Genomic DNA, 24,926 nt, shown 5'->3' on the forward strand with positions numbered 1-24,926 from the left:
GAGCGTTGCTGTCATCATTTTACAGGATGTAGGTGCAGTAAACAAAGCATGGAAAATGCCAACAAGTGGCATAAATCCCCCCAGAATCGATTTGGGGACTAGAACGCAACTGTACCAATGGCCATACATTGCTTACTAGTGATGAGAAACATGTTAAGGGGAGAAGGGTGAGTCACTAATAGCTTCAAAGATTGGATCAATGACGTTACATTAATTTCACAGAATTCTACTTACATGAGAAAGGATTTAAAAACCAGACAGCGCAGTATGTATGAAATGGCAAAGTCAGATCTAAAACCAGAAATGTCACATTGCATTACTTGTGGCATTTAAAGTCAAAATGAAGGCTCTTTTCTTCTCTTTTCTTCTCTTCTCTTCTCTTCTCTTCTCTTCTCTTCTCTTCTCTTCTCTTCTCTTCTCTTCTCTTCTCTTCTCTTCTCTTCTCTTCTCTTCTCTTCTCTTCTCTTCTCTTCTCTTTTCTTTTTTTACCTTTCACAAGTGTAATCAACAAGATGTTGAGATGAGAGTCACAAACACTTGACAGGATTTCTATAAGACATTGGTATCTCCTGAGTGTCGAGCAGAATTACAGATAAAGAAAGCAGCTTACAGAACTTGCCCCCTTTTCCATTTATGGCTGTTTGCTCATCTCCTGGTCACTCTTCCAATAACGAGGTCAGCACCTGCTGACACAGAGGATTAGTACTGAAAAATAGCTGTAGCCTTTCTATTGAATACATGTGGCAGGATAAAACACAAGTATCCTTTGCTACTGGCCATACCCACATACTTGTCATGGTCCTGCAAACTTCATGTTAGTAACTGAGAAAGCATATTATGTCCTAAGTGTGCTCAGCGAGATTAGTAATTAGGCAGTGAGACTGTCATTATGATCTCAGGATACTGTGGGTTAAAAAGTTGTAACCCAGTCCTGGTCTCATGGCAGGAGCTATCCTCATGTTTTATCATCCCTTAACGGTGTTTGATTTCAAGGTGTCTGAAAGTTTTAAGGGGTCCATCTGTGTTTCTGGAGCGATATTGATGCAGTTTGTAAGTGCTTCTCTTCCCATCTGAGACCAGCTGAACTGGAGCCAAGTATAACCAGGTATCTGCTCTACCAATCATGTCAGTCTCTGCAGTGCTTTGGATGATGGAAGCTTAATTAATTCTTAAAGTCAGAAAGGACATTTGTGGTGGGAGTCTGTTCTTTCTTACTATATTTTCTTGTCCATTGCTCAAGGACTGTGATGTGCAGCTCTAAATGCATTCCAGACATGCATCTCCAGTGTGTTTGTTTCCAAACCCATGTGTTTCCAACATTCTCTGAGGGTTGAGTGCAGGAACATACTTGAGCATCCAGTTATCTTCCTGAACAGGACTCTGGCAGGTGGGGAGTTGCAGAAACCTCAGCATTGCCCACCTTCCTTGCCAGCCAGCAGCACCCATTGCTTTCCCAAGGCTGGAAGCTATTGAACTTATGTACTCTTGGCTTACCTCAGTGAATTACAGCAACTGAAAATGAACATGAGGGACAGAGCCTACAACTGGCACGAGCCAGTCTCTGGGCGCTGGGCTGGGAAATTGGGAGTAAGTGACCCATGTCATCTGTAAACCGAAATGTGCAAGGCTTTCATGAAGTTTTCCACGAGGGCATCCAAAGAGGAAGAACAAATCATCAGTAGCCCTTAGGTGGCAGGGCTACGTTTCTGCCTCCCACACTTTTTTCCATTTTTTTCCCTTTGAGTATTTTTATTGGGAAAAATATTTTTTAAGAGAAAACAAAAGGAAATTTCCAGCTGGCTCAACTCTAGAGAAACTCTTCCAAGAGCTCATGTCTTTCTGTTCTGCTCTGCACCCCAAATTAAATGGACTGTGTGTTTCCCTGGTGTCTGTGTTCCTGCAAGTTCACTGTTAAGAGATGTTAATCTGTTTAATAATTCATCTCCAATGGCAGTGACTGTTTGGCTGTTCATATCAGATTTTTATTTTCTGAAGCCACTCCACATGCTTCAGAAAGGTGATTCCCTTTGTTAATTCTGATCAAAAGAGTTTACCATTGACTAAATCAGCCTGCATATGCTTTTGCCAAGTTTTGTTGATATTTCAAGAGAAGACTATTTCAAGGGCAGAATTTTCTCAGCTTTTTGGATGATGCTCAGATGAAAACAAAAAATGCTACATCTGGTGAGAGTTAATTATATTTCAAATCTGTTACTAATTTGGCTTGGCTTATAAATACTAAGTAGAACATGCTCAGTGTTTGAAGAGTGAAAGGATGCTTCTGTGCAAGTTGGTTGTGTAAGTTAATGGCTCCATGGAGGGATAACAAGTGAGCTTTTGACAGCCAGAATCCTCCTGCTGTGTGCAGGATAACAGCCTGGATAGAACTGAGACCAAAATCAACTCAGGGCTAGATCCACTAAAGGGCATAGTACTGGGATATGTGGTCTTGCACACACTCTCCTTATTCACTGCTGCCTTACACAGCTGAGAATTTCGAGCAAGGCTGTCTTTCTTCTGAATAAATCCGGAGTCTTTTGTTTGTTTGTTTTGTCTATACCTCATATCAATATATCATCATCTTTCAAACAAGAACTTCCTGTTATGTGAAGGGGAATCTAACATCCATATACTCCAGATGTGAAGTCTGAGACCTAGAAAGAAGCCAGAATAGAATAGAATTGAGGCTGTCTGAGTTTTAGTCCATCCTCCTCCTATCAAGATCAAAGGTTTAGCTGTGCTCTAAGCTGCTGGAAGCCTAGAGAGGAGACAGGTGAGCCAGGCAGCAAACGGTTTCAATAGCAACAGAGCTCTGTGGTGGAAACAACACTAGTTCATTGATGTCCAGAGGCAAGAAGCAGGAAGTGATTGTGTAAACAGCCAAGAAAGATAGAAGGCATCATTCTCTGGGTGTCAACTAGGAAACTTTATTCCCCACCCCCCAAACCAACAACCTGAACTACTAGTTTATTGCTCTTAATCATCACTAATACAGGAAGTATTGTGTTAACTTTCTTTGAAACACACTCTATTAACCTAAGGAATTGTGTGTTAGGGCCACCAGAGCAAGCTCTTGACCATCCTGTGGATCCTCACACCCATTAGTGCCATGATTTTTGTGATGAAACAGCAGTGATGGAGAGATGTAGAGCCAGGGCTGGGCAAGACAGAGCAGTGTTTGTCTCCTCCCAGACCATAGGTACCTCAACTGATTTAATAATTAAATGTGATGTGGTCACTGGATGGTCTATCTGCTCATCAAGTCTGCTACCAGAGAAGTTAATGCCCATGATTTTTTAATGCCTGTGTGCACTCATCAGACAAAGAAGAAACTACAGGTGCAATGTCTGAGAAGACTTGTATGTTAACATCTTTATGAAGTGAAAATATTTCCAAAAGCAGTGGTACACATAAAGCCCTCCCACAATTCTATTTTTTCCTGAATGCCTACAGTATACTTTTTGAGTCATCACTGCCAAAATTTGACCTATCTGCCATGTTTCCTGCTGAACATAATTATATCTTTGCCACAAAGATGGAATTGGACTACAAAGACAACTAGTCCTTGGGATGCTATATGCTGTTGAGGTCACTGGGGAATGAAGTTGCTGAGCATGTGATATTGATTTTGAGAAAACTCTCAGTAAGAGATACCCTGTCAAATGAAGAGCCCCACCAGTACTAGGAAAAAGCAGGCTAGGGATATCTGGTAACTTGCATGAATTTGAGGATCTTAAGTTACAAGGGCAGTTGTATCAGTATTAAAGCTGCATGAAAATATCTTTCAGGATCAGGTTACAGATGTATATTGTGACCTATTCTTTAATTTTTAATTACTTTTCTCCCCATGGAAGTGTTAGGTTTTTAGAGACTTTACAAAGCAGACAGCCTGTGCAAAGATAATGCCATTCAAATGAGATTTGCCAAGCTATAAGGAATATTAAAAATTCATGCAAGCACAGAAACCAAGAAAATTCTTTGTATAAGTTGACTTATGACTGCTGTTAATTTACATAGATATATAAATATGGTGTATTTTTTCTCCTCCTGATTAGATGTTTCCTCTTCACCAATAACCCTGTGTCTGAATGCAGAGATTGGTTTTGCCACTTGTAAATGTCTGAAGAGCATCAAAAGCCTGCCCCAACTTTTGCCCATGGAGTGAACCATTCCAGAGAGTTCATTCATATTAAAGATGACTGAGTAGAAGGAGGGGCGAGTGAGTCAATTGCTTTAACTGATGCTGTCACTGGTGGAAATGAAAGTGGAAGGACAGTCCTGGAATTTTGATAATCTTCCTTGTTAGGTATTAACAAACAAATATGGGCAGTGGTATGGATAGGTAGGGATCTTCAAGAATCTGATGTTTCAGTCACATTTTTTTTAATCAGACGTTTCATTGCATTGTACCTACTCCTACCTTTTCATGATCTTATTTGCTTTTAAACATAATATTTTCAGGAGAGGTCGTGTCTTTGTTTTATGCTGCCTGTTAGGCATACCAGGACATTGTGTTGGCTGTGGCTTCTAGGTATTACTGGGATGCAAACACATGGAATTGATAAAGCACAAACATCACCTCCTAGGAATAGAAAATTTACCGCAGCTGTTCATACAGTTGTAAACCCCCTTTTTCCTGGCAGGGGACTGAGTTGGGGCAGTTCACAGCTAGTACTTCTTAGGAATAACCTGTTAGCAGAATCAAGCTGTTATTACTAACAGTAGATTGTGTATTCACACAACACACTTGTAGCTAACACATGCTATGTGGTTGCAGAAACAGCTGGGAAACCAAACCCATCTGTGTACTCAGAAGTTCAGGTCTGAATGGATGCATTCCTTCTTGGTAAGTGTCTGGAAAATTCATTTGAGTCCTATGATTTATCATAGTTATGTGTACTCCTGCATATAGCGATCATCACACTCGTGCATGTGGTTCAAACCATGCAGCCTCTCATTGGTGCTAGTAGGTGGTCATTCATCTTCAGCAGTTTGGGTGCTGTATCAGTTCAGAATAAGAATTTATCAGTTTTTCTGGAGATCACTGCCAATGTCTAGAGCAAACCAATTCCTGGGAGACCAAACAATATTACCTCAAACTACTCTGCCCAGATGAGACCATGCAGGAGGTCTGGAAAGGTCCTTTCCTTTCACCTGATGGACTTTAGACTTCACATACTAGAGTGGAGCATTTAGATTTCTGGGTTGAAAAGCAGAAATTGTTTTTAAAATAATCAGTCCTTTAAAAAAAAAACAACATTGGTGTCATAAGTTTTTATCCCACATTTAGAATTCTAACCACTTTTAGTCTTACATTTCCTGGGTGAACTTAAATGAACTTGAAATTTGCCCCCAGCTCTGGCACTAATGTGTCACTGACAGGGAACAGTAACTGACAGAAGAGATAACCTGAATGGGGTCAGGACCATGTTTCCTCAGCTAAAAATATAATTGACACTTTTTATTATTAGTTAAAAAACTCAACAGCTTAAAAATGTGTGATAGGTAAACAGCATTTTTTATTGCATTCCCAAGCTGAAAAAGCAGCTTGCTGGGCATTTTTTTTTGGCAGAAAACTACATAAACTAACTATTACACTTGCAAACCAAGTGTGAAACAGGAAAAGTGTGCTGTTGTAAGAAAAATACATGTAGACTAAGCTTAGCTTGATCTCTGATGAAAAATGGCATTTTATATTTCAACAGATCTTCATCTTACTAGATTTTTATGCCTGTCATATTCATTTTTTTTTCTTTTTTAAAACATTTTACTGACATTTTATAGGACTTTTTTCAAGCTTCTGAAACCCCATCAGCATTTCTCACACTCTTATTGTCTACAGGGCTTGGCTGACAGTACTGCCATTATGTTGTCTTTTACATTCTTCTATCCATCTTTGTGTCTGGGAAATGCTGAGGTCAAAACTTATGGAACTGTCCCCTGTAGATCTCAGATAACAAAGTTGAAATAAGATGTTTAGGGGTCCTTCTCAATTATTATTTCTTATTCACGGTGACTATGGTGCAAGAATAAGAAAAAAAACATTCAAGAAAACATGTCTGGATTCAGTTCTTGCATTAGAGGTGTAGATCATTTTTCTGAGTCTTTAAATTACAGAATCTTAAGTCAGAGAGGGGGAATCTCATCAGTTATTTGTCTGTGATTAATGCTTATTTGCCATTGAAAATGCTCAGAGTGGTAGAGATGCTTATTTCAAACAAATATGTTCATCTGAAGCAAGCTTCTTTGGCTGTTTGGAAGAAATCTTTCAGCTGCTGAATGCTTTAGTCTGGTAATGCATGTGCATGTAATGCACGTTAAATAGCAGGATTAGTAAGAGGCTAGAGTCTCAGATGGAGAATGACAGAGGAAAAACACGTGATGTGTGACTGCTATGAGCATCTTCAATCAGATCAGATGTTGGTATTTATAGTGTGGTATTCGATCTTGAAGACACTGGGCTAACAGCATTCTGCAGATGAAGAGTATCAGTCTTCTCCATACACCAAGTTTTGCTGACAAATTTTCCAATGGGTTACACTAATTTTTGGGCAGTGTTTTTTTCCATTCTTCCTCTTCTGACTATGATGGTTTCCACCAAATTATTTTTACTCCTATTTGTTTCATTATTTATCTCCCCTTCACCTGATTGCTATTTGTTATGTCATAATTCATTCTGTAAGTCTTACAGTCTCGCTTGTAACCACGGCACCATGGACAGCTGCTTTCCTTCTGTCCCTTTGCTTCATCACCTTAAGTCTGATTTTCTTACAACTTGAAACATATTTAAACACTTTTATCTAAGCTATCTTCTCTTCCTTCATCACTAACTATTTTCTGGTATAAAAGCATTGTTTAAAAATATACAATTAAAATACTCTTTCATGGGCAGTAATTAACAAAATAGTCCTTCAATAGATTTGAGAAGGAGGAAGATTTTGGGATGCTTGATATTTCTCAGATGCACTTCTTTCCAGCTCACTTTTCGAATGTGCATTACCATTTGAGCAGTTAAAGTCTCTAGTCCCTGCTCTATCACACATTTGTCATTTATTTCCTGCTTTCACTGTTGGAAGGGAATTGGTCTGTGTTGAGTGTATGATGTGGTCTCTTACTAATGGCTCACAAATCTCTGCCTCTGTCAAGTGAGTGCCCATATCACATTATAAACTTCATATTAAACTGTAGAAACTTCTCAGGGGTCTGGATAGAGCTCATTTGTCTGGAACAATTTTTTTTTTTCCATTAGATGCTGGGTTTATATAAGCCAAACTTAGCCAGACCAAAAGATAGGTTTCTAAAGGTGTTTTTATATTGAACAAAGAAACCCCAGGTGATGAGGGCTTGTTGTGATCTGTCAGTGTAAAATGATTTATTCCAACTCCCAAATATCAAAATACATAACATTTTTTAAATGACACTTTTAGGGTATTATTTCTTCATGAAAAGTTCAACCACATTCAACTTTCCTTTTCTTTTTGGCATGCAGCTAAAACCCTGAAATTTCGAACCATGCAGAATGCCTTTATTTTTTGTTGTTTGTATAGCTTTTGTTATCATTATCCTTGTTATCCTGATCATTTTTTTTTTTCTGTCTGTGTGTTTCACATGTGTCCCAGACCCAGCCAGATCGGTAGCCAGTGAAGACATGTTACTGTAAGTGACTGGAAAGTCATGGATTTAGGATAACACTCATTGCAACCCTGATGCTGTCAACAAGTCAGCTTTTCATAGCCACACCAACTCTTCAGCTTTGAGTGCTGCTTTTTCCCTTCAGTGCTTTTGTTTTCATCTGCACCATACAGGAGACATCTCTAGGGCAGCAAGGTGCTTAATAGAGCACTGACCTATGGTATTGCTCCTAAACCTATGGGAATAACATGATGTGTTGAGAACTGTGTATTAGTGCATCCATCTCTGTATTTTGAGGTCAAGACTGGTCTCTTGACTGAGTTAGAAATAGCAGGAGTGTCTGGCACATCGTCCTGGCTGAATTCCAACATGGCTGTAATTGAATACATTAATGTAGTGCCTGTAATGCTTCACTCAGTTGAAATGGAAGACGAATTATTTTCAAAGAACTTCCAGTAGAAGTTGCTGGGATAGAGCAAAATCAGGAAGCCACTGATGGCTCCTTTTCTCCTTTTGTCCAGTTCCCATAATGTTGCCCAGTGACTGAATTCATAACACATATACATAATAAAACCATTAACTACGACCTCTCCTTTACTGATGGTCACCACAGTAGGGCCACCACTTGTAGAGACAGCATGCACATTGCTAACAGATGTGTGAACTCTATCTCCTCCAGCATAGAAGAGGAAGTCAGGCTGAGGAGACTGACAGATGCATGGAACAGAGGAGCCCTGGAACTGGGCACAAGCATCCCAGCTGAAGTTCAGAGGGAGCCAGGAGTGATAGATCCATAAGGCAGGCTTTATAACCTCTCCTATTCCTACCCAGAGAGTTGTTCTGGTTGCTATGCCTGCCTTCTCTATCTATCTACCCTCTATCCATGCACAAACACAGATGTTTATTATGGCCTTTACAATTAAACATCACTCTCCTGTCATATTTTTTTTGTTCCTTGTTGGCGCTTCTTGCACCTCTGGCTAAAAAATCACAATAGTGGTGCTGTGGTTTAAATCATTCCTCACTTATGTTTGTGCTAGCACAACAGAGATCATACAGATAGTGGGACAGTGCAGCATTATTACTACTCAGCACCATGGGCATATGTAATACGGAGGCAAATTCCCCTGTCACATACCAAATGGGTGGCAAGAGTCACCGAGGGCAAATATAAATCTTTGGCTGTTTTTCTATGGAAAGCTTGGGAACACTCAGCTCTAACTGCTATCAAGAGAGCTGATTCCTAAACAGTCTTAACTTCCAGCAACCAATGGCTCTACTCCAGCCAAGGTGGCAAACCCTCCATGAGATAGTAATATGTAGATGTGTACCCTCTCTATGAGTCAAAATGTTGCAGAGTTTCTGGTCTCTCATAACCCAGCCATTCTGCCATTCTGTATGCACGTGTGCGTGCCTGTGGGGAAAAGCAAACCTTCAGATATTCACTGCAGCTAGTGGAGCTGGCTAAAGGAGATGGGTTTGGGATGCCTGTGTGGATGGGCTCTTCAAGAAACATTTGTGAGCAGTGAAATCATAACTTGACTGCACAAAGTCATTAGGCACACACTGTGGTGCATCCAGGCTTCGATTTCTGTGCAAAGGAATATAGTTGCTGTAAGTGGGGCAGAAATTTGTGATCAAAAGGGACTCGTCTCCATGGGCAAAGGCTCCATTAAAACTGGTTTCTTTCATAAGTCTATGAATTACCACTTGCTTGCTCCCCTGTCTTTTATTTCAGGTTCTTTAATGCCTTGAAAATGAGTTGTCATCCTACATAATGTTGTTCTCAGAGACCCTTCAGCCTCCATCTGTAACTCTGCTGGTTAATGGGAGACATTCCCTGCATCACAGCTCTTATCACACCTATCTGAGACCTGCTGTAGTTGATGAGATTACCACCCCCCTTCATACCCCAAAGTAACTTACCTCACCTCTGTACACTGCACATGCACACCAAATCCAGTCCCTCTGTGAGCTAAGCTCAGGTGAGCACCTATGCTTGTTTAGTTGGAAATGCTCCTTCTGCTGATTGCTTTGGAGTTGGGGATCTGCAGGGCTTTTCCCTACTTAGTGGATACAGCTTCAGAATATTGTTTTCTTTCTCATTCAGGATCTTTAAAATATGGCAGTGTGGTTGCCATTAAAAAAAGAAGCTCTGGAATTATCTTGTAAAGTATGCTTACCTATGCAAAAGCTAGCTCTATTAAGGAAGGATTACATACAGATTAGGAGCTGAATGCTTGGAAAATATTTGCCATTGCTCAGCAATTGAATCCCAGCAGATCACATCCAACACTGTCAGTAAATACACAACCAGAGAGGGAAAGTGGGTGCTTTCCTGCACCCTGTGAAGCCTGTCCAAGACCAATGCTGCACATAGACAATAACAGGAATAAAAGACAAACATCTGCTCTCAGGTCCTTGAGATTTGTTTTTTGAGTCATCAGCTTGACAGCATTCAAAACACTTTTTATTAGAAAAGGACAGAAATAAACGGTTGTTTGACATCAGTTTGACATTGTTAGTACTTAAGTGTGGTGAAAACTGTGCTGTTTTAGCCCTGTGCCTTGACATTCAAGATAATGAACAAGTTTCCAGCATCTTAGTGCTTTTCTTTCGTGTTTAAGCCCCATACCAGATCTCTTCAGTTTAAGGACATGCAAATTTTAATTTACAGCTGATTCAATTTTGCAGAGGGCTTGCTGCTTGCAAGCTAAGGTCTTTGGAAGTGTCAGAGAATCAGTGTATGAAAGGAAAGCTGTGAGACATAGGTTAAAGTTCTTTACCTCCTGTATTTAGCAGAGCATACGCCAAATTCAGGCTTGTTATTCAGCCCAGGACTTAGCTAATGAGCTGGTGTAATGTAGGAGTGAGCTGTGTACTGCTTTTCTGCTGGTGCTGTAGCAGCCCTATTACTATTAAGATAACAATATATTAGACCTAATTCATTTTCCCTGCTTGCCAAGACCTGCTTCTGCTTAGATGGAGGGCTAATGAGCAGTTGACAGCAGTTAATGAGCTTCTGCAACAAGTATTTCAATTTTCTCACTAAATACAATTAGGTATCTCTTCTCGGCACCATGCTCTGCCTCCTTGGGATATTCAACATCATTAACACCCCAGGGTATCAGGGAGGAAATGTCTCCATCAGAAAGTGCCTGCAGTGGATGATGCTATCCAGAACAGCCCTCCTTCACAGAGCAGGGGAGCTCTGTTCTGGCCCACAGCTTTCCTAATGGCTTTGGACACCAGTTCAGCTCTGGTTATTGTACTGGTGGCCAATCACCCAACTCTGCTGCCCTGCAGCTGCGCTGTCACCTACCTTCCTCACAGGAGTGGGCAATGCAATAGCACTGTAGATGAATCCCTCTCTGGTTGGTCTATTACTATTCTCGTGTTATCCAAGATTTCTGATAGTAAAGATTGCTGTGTGGATTACTGGCGGGAAGAGGATTTGGTAAGTGCCCAGGGATTTAGGAACTGAAGCTCATTTTCATGCTCTCTCACAGTCATTCATTGCCTTGCTATGTAACAAAGTGTGATGATCATAGTGAAGTAAATAACTTGCTCATGCTGGGTGGGCAGCCGAACTCCTTTGGAAGTTGGTGTGAGATGACTGTCCCATGACAAACTAGGCACCCACTTGTACCTGCGAGTAGAAGAACTGCCCAGCTCCCTTGGACTCTGGTTCCCAATATTTTTTCAGACTGGGACATAGTGACTTTCAAGCCACAGTGATGTGGTTGGACAACTGAGTCAAGACACTTGGCTGGCTGTGTGAATTCAAAGCCAGTGGACAGATGAGAGAAGGTCCCCATTCAGGACATGCTCCATGCCTGGCAAGGTTTGGCACCACTGTCACAGTATGCCCAGATTCCTGCAATTTCAAGTATTTCCTATTTCCCAGGCATTTTACAAAGCCTGTCTTCCACGTTTTGCTCATTTCTGCATAATCTAGTCTGGGGAATTAGTTCAGGTTTGCCCAGAAACAGGGCGAAGACGAAAGTACTTCAAGAGAGGCTGCTCTGTAATGAAGAGCCCACCTACGGACTGCTTTGTACAGTGCTGCTCAGGAAAGCGACATCGCTTTGTTGCTACAATTGTTGGAGCAGTAACTTACTGCTGTGAAAAATCTCTCAGTGAACAGGCTGCCATCTCAAAAATAACTCTTTTTTTTTTTTTTTTTCTTCTAAGTTATACTCATCTGCATATCAATGTGAACTCTGGTTTGGATTTTCTCCACTCTTCTGAATCTACTCGAGAACTTTAAAGCATCACAATGAACATTTAGGTGATTAACCATCTTTGTCATTATGCACATAAAACTCGGCTGGCAGATTTTTTTCTCCTTGCAGTGCCAGTTGTAGCTCCCAGAGCCATATGGAAGCTCTGCAGTCCTCTGCAGGCTCAATTTAGCACTGTCTGTGTGTCATAAGCAGTGTCACTGTCCTGTTTCTGTGTCTACTGAAAATTCACAGTGTTCACGTGGCCACCCCAGAGCCCATAAGACATCTGCAAAGACTCTCCTGGGATGACAAACAGCCAAGGTTCCTGAGCTGTTGGGACCCCATTACACAACTGATGCTTATGCTCTGTTAAACTGGTTGCACGCATGTAACTATTACAGTACTTAGCCTGATGGCTGTGTTGTCAGAAACATGGAAAAAATCATGAATTAAAAGAAAAAAAGTACGTTAATAATTTTCCAAGATGAAGAAATGTGATAAGGTAACAGAAACATCAGTTCACCAGAGTGCATCTTCGCACTGCTAACTCTCACATCTCTGCAAAGTCAGAAAAGGAAAACAGTGCAAGAAAGAAAAGTTTCTTTATCTTCAATTATTCTTGAAGTTACCATCCCACTTCCAGATTTCTGCCTCTCATGTGTGGTGGATGTGATAGGGTCTCAAGATATGCTTTTAATAAAGAGCATATTTGATAGGGTCTCAAGACATATTGAGAGCATATTCCTTCTTTTGTTTTGCTATTCTGTGTTAAGGAAAAAAGACAAATTATGCCTTGTGAGGAAGCCATTTGCTATAAAGTGTAAAAATGCTTTAATATTAATATTTTATAATAAAATTCATGACATATTTATAAACACTCTATCAAGCATTTACAACTGAACCACAGCTGAGAGCTTGGAGTGGAATAAATAAGCAAGGACACGGCTAGTATGAAATATACATCTTGAATTTATAATTGTGTGTGCTTTATTCTTTACACAAATGGAATGGATGCGCAGAGTATTTACACATAACAGGAGTGTAAGCTGGACAGGGTATTTTGTAAACTCCAGTTCAGATTCTGAGTACTCCACACTACAGCTGGACTGAGAAACATCCTGCCAAAGAGACGCACGTTGGCCAGCATGCTGGACAGAGCGGCACACTGCGTGCAGCCTGTTGCACTCGGAAATTTGGGCTGACCGATTCAAATGTAGGAATACAAATCCAGAAATGAAAAGGTTGCTATCCCACTAAGAGCCAACAGTGTTGCTTTTTAAAAAGTATTATTCTTTTTTTTCTTATTTTTTCCAATGATCTTGCCTAGATGCTGGCTACCGCCCATCATTAGAAATGCTGTTCTATGCCGGAATGAGGTACCTGGGCTGTAGGTCAGGGCCAGAGGTGTAAGCTAACATGGGGTGAGAGATGATGGCTCGTGTCTTACACTCCTCACCTTACAGACAGATTCTCAAAAGAGCCAATGGGGCAGCAATTCCTATTGCTTTTGGTGAGATGTTGGTGGGGCTGAAGCCTTCTGAAAATCTGGCCATGGTGCTTGACCCATGGGGTGTCCCTGTGTTCAGCAGTTTCACTGCACCTGCCTCAAAAGGATATTGGTCCAGGACATAGCCCTCTAGGTGCTACAGTAATAGGGGCAGTAAATAATGGTGCAAAGTGCTGAGCTTCTGTTAGTAATGGGGCCTTGGTGCTTTAGAGTAATGCTAAAAAACTGATGTAACAGAGAGAATGGACGTGTAACTTCAGATGGCATAAATGGGATGGACTTGTCCCTGGAGACATTCAAGGTCAGGCTACACGGGCTCTGAACAAGCTGGTGAAGCTGTTGGTGTCCCTGTTCATTGCAGGTAGTTGGACTAGATGGCCTTTAAGGGTGTCTTCCAACTCAAACAATTCTATGATTGTATGAAATTGATGGAGTGACCATAATTCCACTGGCTGAGGGTCTAGGCTGGCTATGTGGTGGGTAGGTTCTAGCTGTTGTTTACTGTTGACTTTAATGCTGATTTGTGCTTTAAAATATTCTGCAAAGGATCAGTCAATTTGTTTTTAATATATTGACAACCTCATTTTTACTTCTGAGCTAGTTTTTTGATGGAGCAGGAAAATACATTTATTTCACCAAGGCATGCATGGGCCTGAGCACATGGATGCAGTTGCACAGTGAACTGCATGCATGACATGGCAGACAAAATGGTCAAGAGAAGAAATGCTGAGATTAAATGCTATGAACAATAAAAGACCACTTTTCTGTGAACATGGCAGATATTATGGCTTTAAATCTGCAGCTTAAAAAGAAATCAAGACTTTTGTGCATTAACACTGTTTTCTCTACGTGTCCTCTTGCGTTGTCACTTGCTGAATCCTCTGGTCAGGGAAAAAAAAAAAAAAGAAAGAAAATAGGGAAAACCAAAGCAAAAATACAATTTGACTGACTGCTTATGAGCAAGTAACAGCGAAGGTATAAAACAAAAAATTTCTCCATAGAAAATTGATGTAAATAGATTGGTGGATGTTGTATAGCTAGAACACTGTCGCTGGCTCGTAGTGGTTGTTAGCTCTGGTTCAAGACTGCTCTCCAGGATGAGGATTTGAAATTTCAGTGCAACGGAGAGATTTCTTATCCTTGACTTTCACAGAATGGTTCCTAGGACCCTATCCACACCGGAGCATCAAACCATGCTAGCTACAAACACAATTACATCACAGAATATTATTCTAGAAACAACCTTTACTACCAAAGAAATAACAAAGCGCTAGCATGGACAGGGTACCTCTGTAGGAAGGGGAATTAAGCAAGAAAGAGGCTCTTTCACTGGTTCGTGGCCAGACCACAAGACCAATAAAGAGGGCCTTTTCACTGAGCCCTGTTAGCAAGCTCTCAATGAGTCAGTGCATGGAAGATGCTTTGTGGCAAGGAGAAACAAATAGTTTGTAATATTGCACATCTGCACAAATCTAGCAAGATGTCATTGTGATCATTCATGGGTGGACAAAAAGATGCCGTAATTTTGGTTCTGCTTAGACCCTATGGTGCTACACACTGTGCCAGAACATGAGAAATAGCACCAGGGATGTGATCTGGCACTTTTCCTAAAGGGTCCAGCATTTGCATTTGTCTCATGTTCAGACGCTTGCTAGTCTTTTACATGGACAGAAAAGGAATCTGATTACTCTAAGCTGTGTTAGCACCAATATGGTCTCAGGTGCCGACTGCTGTGGGTTGTGAGTTTGGACATTTTAATTTTTTTATTTTGCACCAGATGTAATTTTGCATGAATCTCGTGTTTCTCTTCCTCCTCCCACTACCACCCAGTATGATCTGAACAGCTGCAATACAAAAATGAACTGCAGCTCTGAGGATGCTGAAACGTGAAACGCAAAACGCCAACACACAAAACAAATGGGAGAACAAGTCCTAAGGGAAATAAGACCTCTTACTGCTTCTCTTGGTGAATTGTTTTTAAATATAAGTTTTATTTAAAAAAAAAAAAAAAGAAAAAAAAAAGAGAAGTGCAATGGCAACTCTAAATTGGAAGCACAAACAACAGACAGGGAAAAATAAATAATGTTACTACAGTAACCAAGGACTGATGGAAAAATTGATTGTACTCAGCCATAGTGTTATTGTTCACCATAAAGCACAGCACATGACAAAGCAAAACAGTTACTAGAAGGATAGTACCGTAAAAGGCTGCATGCTGAACTAAGAAACAAATAAGCAGGTGTGATTGATTGCTTAAAAACAGAGCTGAAAATTAGAATGAAGTTCCTGCTTTAGGATACTTGGTTTTTCAGGTCCAGTGGGCTATTTCCCAACCTGGGGCAATAGTACTTTGCCAGCATGGAAAAATCCATGGCATCCGAAGATCTGGGGTCACTCTGTGGATTTCTGCAGAATTATCCAAAATCTAAGCTTTCATTCATTTATATGTTGTAAAAAATGTTTCTAGCCCTTCTGGTTACAAAGCTCTTTTGGAGACTTGACTGAATCCCTTCTATATAACTCTGTGCTGGCCAGGCAAGAAAAATAGTAGTAAAAGAAGTGTGAACTTCTCAAAGTTACCGTAGCTGGGCAGTATGTGAGGGGCCACCGCTGGGCCACCGAAATGCCCACATGTTTACCTACGTCACTACTGGTGGCTATGTTACAAACATCCAGCTCATGGCATCCTCTGGAGAGGTTGGCTGGGTACGCCTGTCAGTCGGACAGGTGCAAAAATGTCAGCTGCAAAGAGATGAGTGACTAAGGAGTTTGTTTAGCATTTGCCCTTAAAACGTCCTTAAACATTAGGGTTGCTGAAGCCACCAGCTATTAAGTGTTAGACTGCTGCAGCGTGGCAAGCAGGACATTGTGGGCTTTCTTTAAGACTTGGTCCAGCAGCAGCGAAGGCAATTCAGCTTACTGTCATTGTACCTCTTGCAGTTGTCCCCTTGTAAGAATGAAGAATGAAATCAGTATAGAAAAGAAGGGCAATACGAAACAAGGAGAAAATACCTCCCTCTCCCCTTCTCTGCACACTGAACTGCAATTCCACAGACTTTCCCCAAATCCCTAGCAATGTCCATTGCCTCAGTTTTTGCTTTTAAGACCCTTGTTGACTGTGAAATGAATGAAGATACAAGTTAGTTGGTGACCTGCCTGCCTACAAATAGAGGAAAGATCAAATACTTTTGGTATTTCCCTTAAGAAACAGGAAGAATCATAAAACATTTTTTTGGGTGAAGTGTAGTAACTGCACTCAAGCACTGACATCTTGCTTCTGAGAAGTCATCCATTTCAATTTAAAGATGCATTATCCTTCTGTGTTCAGAAAAGGTCCTGCAGGGCAGTCAGTTCAAGAGGTTTTTCCACAGGAGTTCATCATGATTAAATAGAGGCAAGGAAGAGGATTAGATTGAGAGAAGAACAATCAGACAACTACAATTTAAGGAATTATCTTGCTTGTCATTAGTAATAGAGAATTTGTTACAGAAAAGGGATAATGCAACTTGATGGTCCTCTTTACATTTTACAGTCGCACAAGGGTGTAAATATTTAATCTTTCAGTTAATTAATCTTTACAAAATATCTCACAAAAACATTTTTACCTATAGAAATTAGTTTCTATACATCAATATATTTTTATTTTTATAAATTATTCCATCTTTAAGTGCCTTCTGTCAATATAAATGATAAAATAGACAATCAAAAAATTTAAAGCGTTCCCCAGTTGTATCCCTCCTCGTCAACACAGGTGCTGTGAATCCTCATACTTGTGTGTGTCCACATGGGAATGTATTTGTGTGCACATATGTGTGATGTGAAATGCTTCCATCCTCTCTCACCCCCAAAATCCATTAAAATAAACTATATTGTTATTAGTTCCTGATGCAATAGTGTTTCCAGAGGGGAAAAAAGAAATGCTTGACTTGGTTTCAGAAATCAAAAGATGTGCATAGTTACCAAAGTCGAGGTGTACCAACTACAAATGTGCAATGACAAGCTTAGAATAGGGTCCACCTCCCAGTCAAGTCAAAGACAGTCCTATCAATGACTTCAGTAGGAAGTGGACCAAGAACTCTGAGCTTGATTTTGCAAGGTGCGTGTGGCCCTGATCTAGCTGAACGCTTAAGCCCGTGCTTAGCTTTGAGCACATGAATAGTCCTACTGGAACTGATGGGACTGAATGGCATAGGGAAGGATCACAAGTAACTCCAAGTCAATGGGCTACTCACATGTGTAGGAATTGGGGTCAAGTGCTGAGCGCCTTGCAGAATCAAGCCCTATATGAGGTTCAAGAGCTGGGAACTTCTCTTTAAAGCAATCAACACACTGAGCTCAGCCATTGAAATTGATCAAAATGTCCGCATGGGCACAAGAGGTGGCTAGCTCCCCTTGACAGAGGGTCTCCATGTCAGAAGTTTATACCTACAACTGGTGCTTTCAGCACACAACAGATTTGCTTTATATGGTAGAAGTCTTTTTGTTCCTACCCTTTGACCCATCAGTGTCCTTCATGGCTTCAAACACTTTGTGTTGTACATTCATCAAAATTCACATTGACTGCAAAGAACATAAATGCAACAAAAACAGGAAAGCCTCCGAATAGTATATTATAGTTTTCTTCTAAATATTCTCCCGTCGTAATCAGAGGTGCAGTGGCTAACTTATAATTTTTCCTTGGAAGGAATCCAGATGAAAGGCCCAGACTGTTCTTCAATTACAAGTTTGCATTGATTATATATATCTTCTAAGCTATCTCCTTGGACAATAGCTGCAGTAAGAAAACATACCAATACTTCTTTTAATCGATACATTCTACAGCATTTAGTGTCAGCAGATTTTCAATGTACTTATTGATGACATTAGAAGAAATGCTATTGTATTATACTGCAGTGTTATTGATTATGGAAAAGTCATCCACCTTGCAGATGGCAACAGAGTTCAAACTAGTGGCACCTTCCCATGAGAGAGACCCACCCCTTTGCTTATAGTAAAGTGAGTGAGCTAGATTGTTGATTTAGAGAGATAGCAGTTCTGTCCCATGCGATGAATTGCATAGCAGGTTGCAAGTCTAACATCCATGTGATTTAGAAGCTAGTGAGTGGCAGCAGATTTACAATCTATTATTTTCATAGAATCATAGAATGGCCTGGTTTGAAAAGGACCATAATGATCATCTAGTTTCAACTATCCTGCTATGTGCAGGGTTGCCAACCACCAGACCAGGCTGCCCAGAGCCATATCCAGCCTGGAATTTTCCTCACCTGTTGGAATAAACTCACTTTTGCCTGCAAAAGGAAATTAGATCAGGCTCAAAGTAACTGAAGATAAAGCAACTGCAACACAAAACAGTGCCTATATTCTTGAAGTGCCTTTCCCCACAGCAGAAAACTGGAATTGCAGTTCACATTATGTGCACTGCCAGCATATAAAGGGACAAATGCGGGCTTCTGAATTCTGTCCACAAATATCAGTCCACTGAGCAGTGAGCTGCCTAGTTCAGCCCAATGGGGCTGGGATGCAGAACAGGTCTTAAATCCTGCTCTTCTACAGGTCAGGAAGAAGATGCCTTTGTCTTGCCCTCTCATGATGCATATGAGTCCCCTCCAACTTGGGATATTCTATGATTCCAAAAGTCCGTGATACCATTGAGTCAGTGAGGAATTCTGCTTTGGTCTGCACAAGTGTAATGATGCAACAATTTTATTCACTTCAGCAATAGCAAATTTAGGTGAGGGAGGGAATTAAATTAATGCATAGCTATCCCATAGGGCATCAAACATCTGAGGTGCTGAGTGCCTTGACTGCTCTTGAGTTTAATGGGAAGCAATAGTCCTGAGCTAGAAGTCCTTACTATGGGCATACTGTACTGATAGGGAATTTATGCCAGAGAAAGAGCTGATTTGGTATTTTAGTAAAATATATACCTTATGATTTTTTTACTCAATAAAAACATACCTGTAAAATATTCTCCAAATTCTTGTTCTAACTTAATCGCACGATCATAGGTTTTCTTGGCTTGCTCCTCTGTAAGACGTTTATTCATTTCCCTAGAAACACAAAGGAAGTCATCAAGAAGATTGGATTTTTATTCAGCTTTCTAAAAGATGCACTCAATTCACCGTTGGACTGAGATAGGTACAAGAACCAAGTGGTTAAATTCTTTCATCAGCTCACAGTCAGTTCTTTACTTCTACTTTTAGGTAATATAAACCCATATTTGCAGATTTTTCCTCTATTTCCAAATTCCCCCACATTTTTATTTTGGGTTTACCACCACTATGTTCCAAACAAAATGTGAGACCTGCTAACTGAAATGGACACATGGCATCTCCTGGCTTAGGCTGGTAGACAGGGAGCTCTCAACATCTGAGCACTCAGGGCACTCTTGCCTCCAGAGCTGAAGATTATGAACCTGCTTAACTCCAAGGCCCTCAGCTGCCTGTCTTGGATGAATAAGATTGTCCAAACTGCTGAAAATGCAGCTTGACTGAAATAATGATTAAAGATGGGACTGAGCACAGAAGAACTCGTGACTCTACAGAAGGAATCCCAGAGTCATTGTAAACCCTGTAGGGATGCCCTAGAAGGACCTGGGGGAAAGATTTCCTTGGTTGAAGCATGGGCATGGGTTCCAGATAGTCACAAGAAATCAAAACAAGACTTTTGAGCAGTTAGAGTTAGGATGAGTTACCTATTTATATTCTTTTCCGTTTCAGACCTTCCTGATTAAATTTACAGATTCCCAGTGTGTCTTGTAGACTCTAAAATGTTTAAATTACCAACAAATGTAAAATATAGAAATGCCAACAACATCCTATTATTGCACCATTTTTGTTATTTGATGGAGTATTTCTATTTCAACACATTATATCATAGCTGTAAGAAATGGGTTGTGTTGTTCATATGTGCTCAGTTGTTAATATCACTGTATACATGCAAAGAATCAAGCTCATAATCATTAGTGCTTTACACATATATGCCTGCAGATAGACAAATTAATTAGTAATAATAAATAGAATTTGCTTGTTCTAGCATTTTTACAGCTTTGATTCATTTTTCTTAAAACACGAAGGGCATTTTCTGAGGCAACTAGTAGAGCAAGAGAAGTGAGCATCTTGTGTCCTACATAAATCTGATTTAATGTCTTGCACCGAATCATATGACTGTGGTAATGAGCTGTATACAGTATGACATATGTGATGCATGTAGGAAATTATGTGCATGATGGTGCATAAAAAATGATCTGTGAAGTGCACAACAGTGTGAACTTGCTACAGCTACCTCCTACCCAGCTTCTGATATACACCGTGTAAGTTGTTCAGGATGCAGTAGCATTTTTCTAGAAATGACTGAAAGTTGTCCATATAGCTAACCATAACTGGGAACACTGCTTAGTGAATCCCTCTGGAAGCACCAATGCAATTCAGAGAGCAGATTTATACAGTGAAGGATAAGAAAGATTTTTATGAAAATTTATGACAGTCATTTGTGGATTGTATAAATAACAGGTTTAATCTGTATTATACTGCTAATTTTGTAATACTAGTAGTTCTATTTATTGGAAGGATGGCTATTTAATTGAGCTTAGGCTGGCTTCTCATCAGCTGTGCCTACGTGAATCCATCTTTCAGTGACTGAATTGAAACTGTGGCTTAGAGTGGGACATAATATTGAACATTTGTATGTAAATTTAACATTTAGCATTTTATCTCCCTCAACCATTATTTTAGTGCTAACAACATCCTCCTTCATCCAGATCTGGTAAATTTCTGAGAAGTCTTCAAGATTTGACTATCAGAAGAAGAAACAAAAGAAAAAACAAACAAGCACCTAATATAGTAAATGCTTTGAAATAAGCAGAAATGTGGATTATATTTGTAGGACATAAAATTGCCTTTGGTGTATAACTATTCTAGTTGTATTTGTGTCTCTGACAGTCTTGTGCCTTCAGGAGAGGATGGAGAAGGAGGAGGACCCTGATGTCCATTGTTCATGATAAATTAAAAATGCTGTCAAACAATGGTCTGTTCTAATTTTTTTTTCTCTTCTAGCCAGGGATTTGCACAGATGGTGAATTAAAAATGCTTTCAAAGAGATGCCCCTCCAGGCAGCTTTCCTAAGGATTTCCTCCTCTGCCAGTGAAGCACTTGCCCAGGAAGACTCTTCATTACTCTCAGCTCTCATCCCTGTGACCCAACCACTATTTTCCCTCTTCTAAAGAGAGAGGCTAATTGGAAGGTGTCAACAAGGGCCCCTCTAGGATTCAACCTGTGATATAGAGTCATGTAGAGCTGGAGAAGGAAGGAAGGAAAAGAAGGGAAGGAAGGAAGGAAGGAAGGAAGGAAGGAAGGAAGGAAGGAAGGAAGGAAGGAAGGAAGGAAGGAAGGAAGGAAGGAAGGAGGGAAGGAGGGAAGGAGGGAAGGAGGGAAGGAAGGAAGGAAGGAAGGAAGGAAGGAAGGAAGGAAGGAAGGAGGGAAGGAAGGAAGGAGGGAAGGAAGGAAGGAAGGAAGGAAGGAAGGAAGGAAGGAAGGAAGGAAGGAAGGAAGGAAGGAAGGAAGGAAGGAAGGAAGGAAGGAAGGAAGGAAGGAAAGAAGGAAGGAAGGAAGGAAGGAAGGAAGGAAGGAAGGAAGGAGAGAAAAAACCACCAGTTACCAAGCTTCAAGTGCAGATGCAAGTTCTCTTGCTTCCAGCTGATTTTCATTTTTGACAACTGGTATGTTTACGATAATCCTGAACAGCTATCCATCTTTTTTGTCTTTTAGAGTTTTACCTTGCTCTTATATTAACTTCTAACTTGTCTGCATGATCAAGTGTAGTAGTTATGGCAGATAAATCTATCCTTACAAGCAGATTTTATACAGGTAGGATTCCCAAAATTTTTGCATTGTAGTAATGACTTTAGCAAAAAGAGAGGGCTGCAAAAACAAATTGTCATGAGAAAAACTATGGTGGGGATTTACAGCTTATCTGTGGGAATTGCTTGTGTTCTACTTCTTACCCTAGGGTACAAATGAGACAGTTTGACGCACTATGAAAATCTGGAAGGCTGCTCTGCACCTTCTGGGCAGCAGAAACAAGTGCACAGCCTATGTCTGTGAAGTAGGCACACACTGCAAATCACCACTACCACTTGCATTAGAGTATGTATAAGTTTAGCTAAACCTGAGTGATTCAATTTCATTATAAAATAAATGATTTTTATGAGCAGGGAGATCAGAACTATGCAATTATTCTCAAAACAGTTCTTACAAGAGAATGATGTCATTTGTATTAAAAGGGTTTTTGTTTCTCATAGAAGCTAATTTTAGGTATTATTGGATAAGAAAAGTACACATTAGATAGATTAACTCAATAAAAACATTACTTGTAGAAAACAAACAAGCTGTAGGGGATACAATAATTTAGAATGCCTGAACCCATTACTTTTCTTTTTTCTCATTTTTTTCAGGATTTGTTTTATTAGTTATAAATAATTTGTTTATATAATTCATTTCCCTGCAAAAGATCCCAAACTAGTACCAGTGTGGGCCTTTGGCTGCCCCATGAAAGTTTGGTTTTCTAATTCAGGGTGTCTTCCACAGAGTATTTGTTTAACAAAGAATTCAGTCACAATAATGGATTTAACTTTCTTTGTTCCTATCAACAACGATGGAGGTTTAGGTTGGGAGAGTGAAGAATAATTTCTTTCTATGCATATTGCTAAACAAAATTCTGCAACCTTGGTAGGACTGGCTTACTGACAGGATGCTTCGTATTTTGCATCTTTATAACTCTTTTCAGTCAGCTTGTTCAAGGGCTTGCTGTTCTTACATCACATCAACTAAGGGTTTATGTTATTGCCACATTTTTGATTGTGTCTTATGTATTTTCAGAGGAAGGAGCACATTTGTTTACTGCCTTTTTATCACTCTAGATGCAAACTCAGCATTAAACAAATAATGGAAATATTTTATGGGCAGGAAAGCTGTAGGTGAAGATCTCTCTTAAAACAATCGATGGAGATGGTAGGATTTCAGACTTCCCTGACCCTTCTGTGAAGCAAGATAATCAGAATATAACTGAATTGCAGGGCTGGAAGAAATGTCAAGAAGTCATCCAACCCAAGGTGCCCTTGTTCAGAATGGGGCTATGCAAATACCACATACTGTGCATCATTCTTTGTAATGCGCATGGACATGCAGCAACCTTATCTCAAATGTCAGGGACAGAAAGGATGTACATTCAGTCACATAACCCCAAATGAAATTGATATATATTTTTTTCAATAACATATATGTACATGGAAAGCATGCATTTTTTTCTGAGTTTTAACCAGTAGGAAGATCACTACTACCATCTCCTTGCATTACGCTTCCACTTCTAGGGTGGTACTCAGAAGACAGACAACATTCAACTGATGCCTCATCCATATGAAGTAAAAGAAAATGATCTATTGTGTCCTTACACAACACCAATGTTAATGCAGCCCACAGCAGCAGTTTCTGATTTTGCAACAGCATTATCCATCCATTCATATTCCTGTGTGATCCATCCCAACTGCCAGATGCTTTTCTGCAGTGCTATTGCTTAATTATTCCCTGCCTGTACTTGTGCATTTCATTTTCTCTCCTTTGTCTGTGCTGAATTTCATCTTACTAATTTTACACTGAATTTTAATCTTATTCTCCGAAGTGCTTTCTACCTCTCTCAGTCTCGAGTCAGTCACAAACTTTACACTGTACAAGTACTGCCCAATTCATTGCCCAAGTAATTCATAAAAATAGCAACTAGTTCAACAGCTCAGGAAATACACTTTCAGGATATCTGTTATCTTCCCAGTGCCATTTTTAATGACTGTCTGAGTGCAGTTGTGCACATACTCCCCAGTGATTCCCTCTGGACTCTATTTCTCTAATCTACTGCTGAGCATGTCCCTTGGAGATGTGTCAAAAGCCAGAATAAAAATCAAGACATAAAACAATTATCGATATCCATCTCTAGACATAAGGAAATAAAGTCGATTTGATTTGCTCTTTATGCGTACACATTGGCTGCCTGTTATAAAATTTTATCCTTACAGCTATTTACTTGAGCTACTTTTACTATCCCCTGGATCCCAATATTTTTTTGAGTATTGAAAATTAGACTGCCTGGTGACAGCTTGAAATTGGTGCCTTCTCTTTTCCTTCTTTTAAGGATTGTTTGCCCTGCTCCAGTCCTACAGGTCCTTGCCTATCCTCTTACAGACCTTCAAGCAAATGAAGGGTTGATGAAGAAGCACACACAGTGAATCTGACACAGGTTTATCCTCTGCTTTGCTCATGTGTGTAGTGACCAAACTATACCCCAAGACTGGATGGGGCAAGGTGGGACACACAAATCCTTGGTGAATTTGCTGTGCAGGTTGTAACAGGTGAATTGTGCGCTGGTGGGGAGACCTTCATGGACTTGCACCTAAGCCAATAGGTCCCAGTGGGAAAGGTTCAAAGGCAGCTTTGGCTCATTAATTGGGACTCCATGTTACAGTGGCTGACATGCATGGAGAACAAGTCTTCACTGTTCCCCTGTCCTTTTGTTAC

The 24,926-nt window shown here is 40.2% G+C and overlaps 1 protein-coding gene across 37 annotated transcripts in view; it reads right to left on the reverse strand.

Annotated features, from left to right (window-relative positions):
* Positions 1-12,809: 12,809 nt before the first annotated feature.
* Positions 12,810-24,926, reverse strand: part of DLG2 (discs large MAGUK scaffold protein 2) — a 999,237-nt gene continuing 987,120 nt past the window's right edge. For all 37 annotated transcript variants that reach the window (XM_040647195.2, XM_040647185.2, XM_040647172.2 and 34 more), the window contains 2 exons: positions 19,324-19,415; positions 12,810-18,136 (listed from right to left, as the gene is read on the reverse strand). In XM_040647195.2, the coding sequence (XP_040503129.1) occupies positions 18,030-18,136; positions 19,324-19,415 (199 nt within the window). In that variant the 3' untranslated portion in view covers positions 12,810-18,029. The remainder of the gene's footprint in view (positions 18,137-19,323; positions 19,416-24,926) is intronic.

Source organism: Gallus gallus, chromosome 1 (assembly GCF_016699485.2).
Source record: "Gallus gallus isolate bGalGal1 chromosome 1, bGalGal1.mat.broiler.GRCg7b, whole genome shotgun sequence".
Lineage (NCBI taxonomy): Eukaryota > Metazoa > Chordata > Aves > Galliformes > Phasianidae > Gallus > Gallus gallus.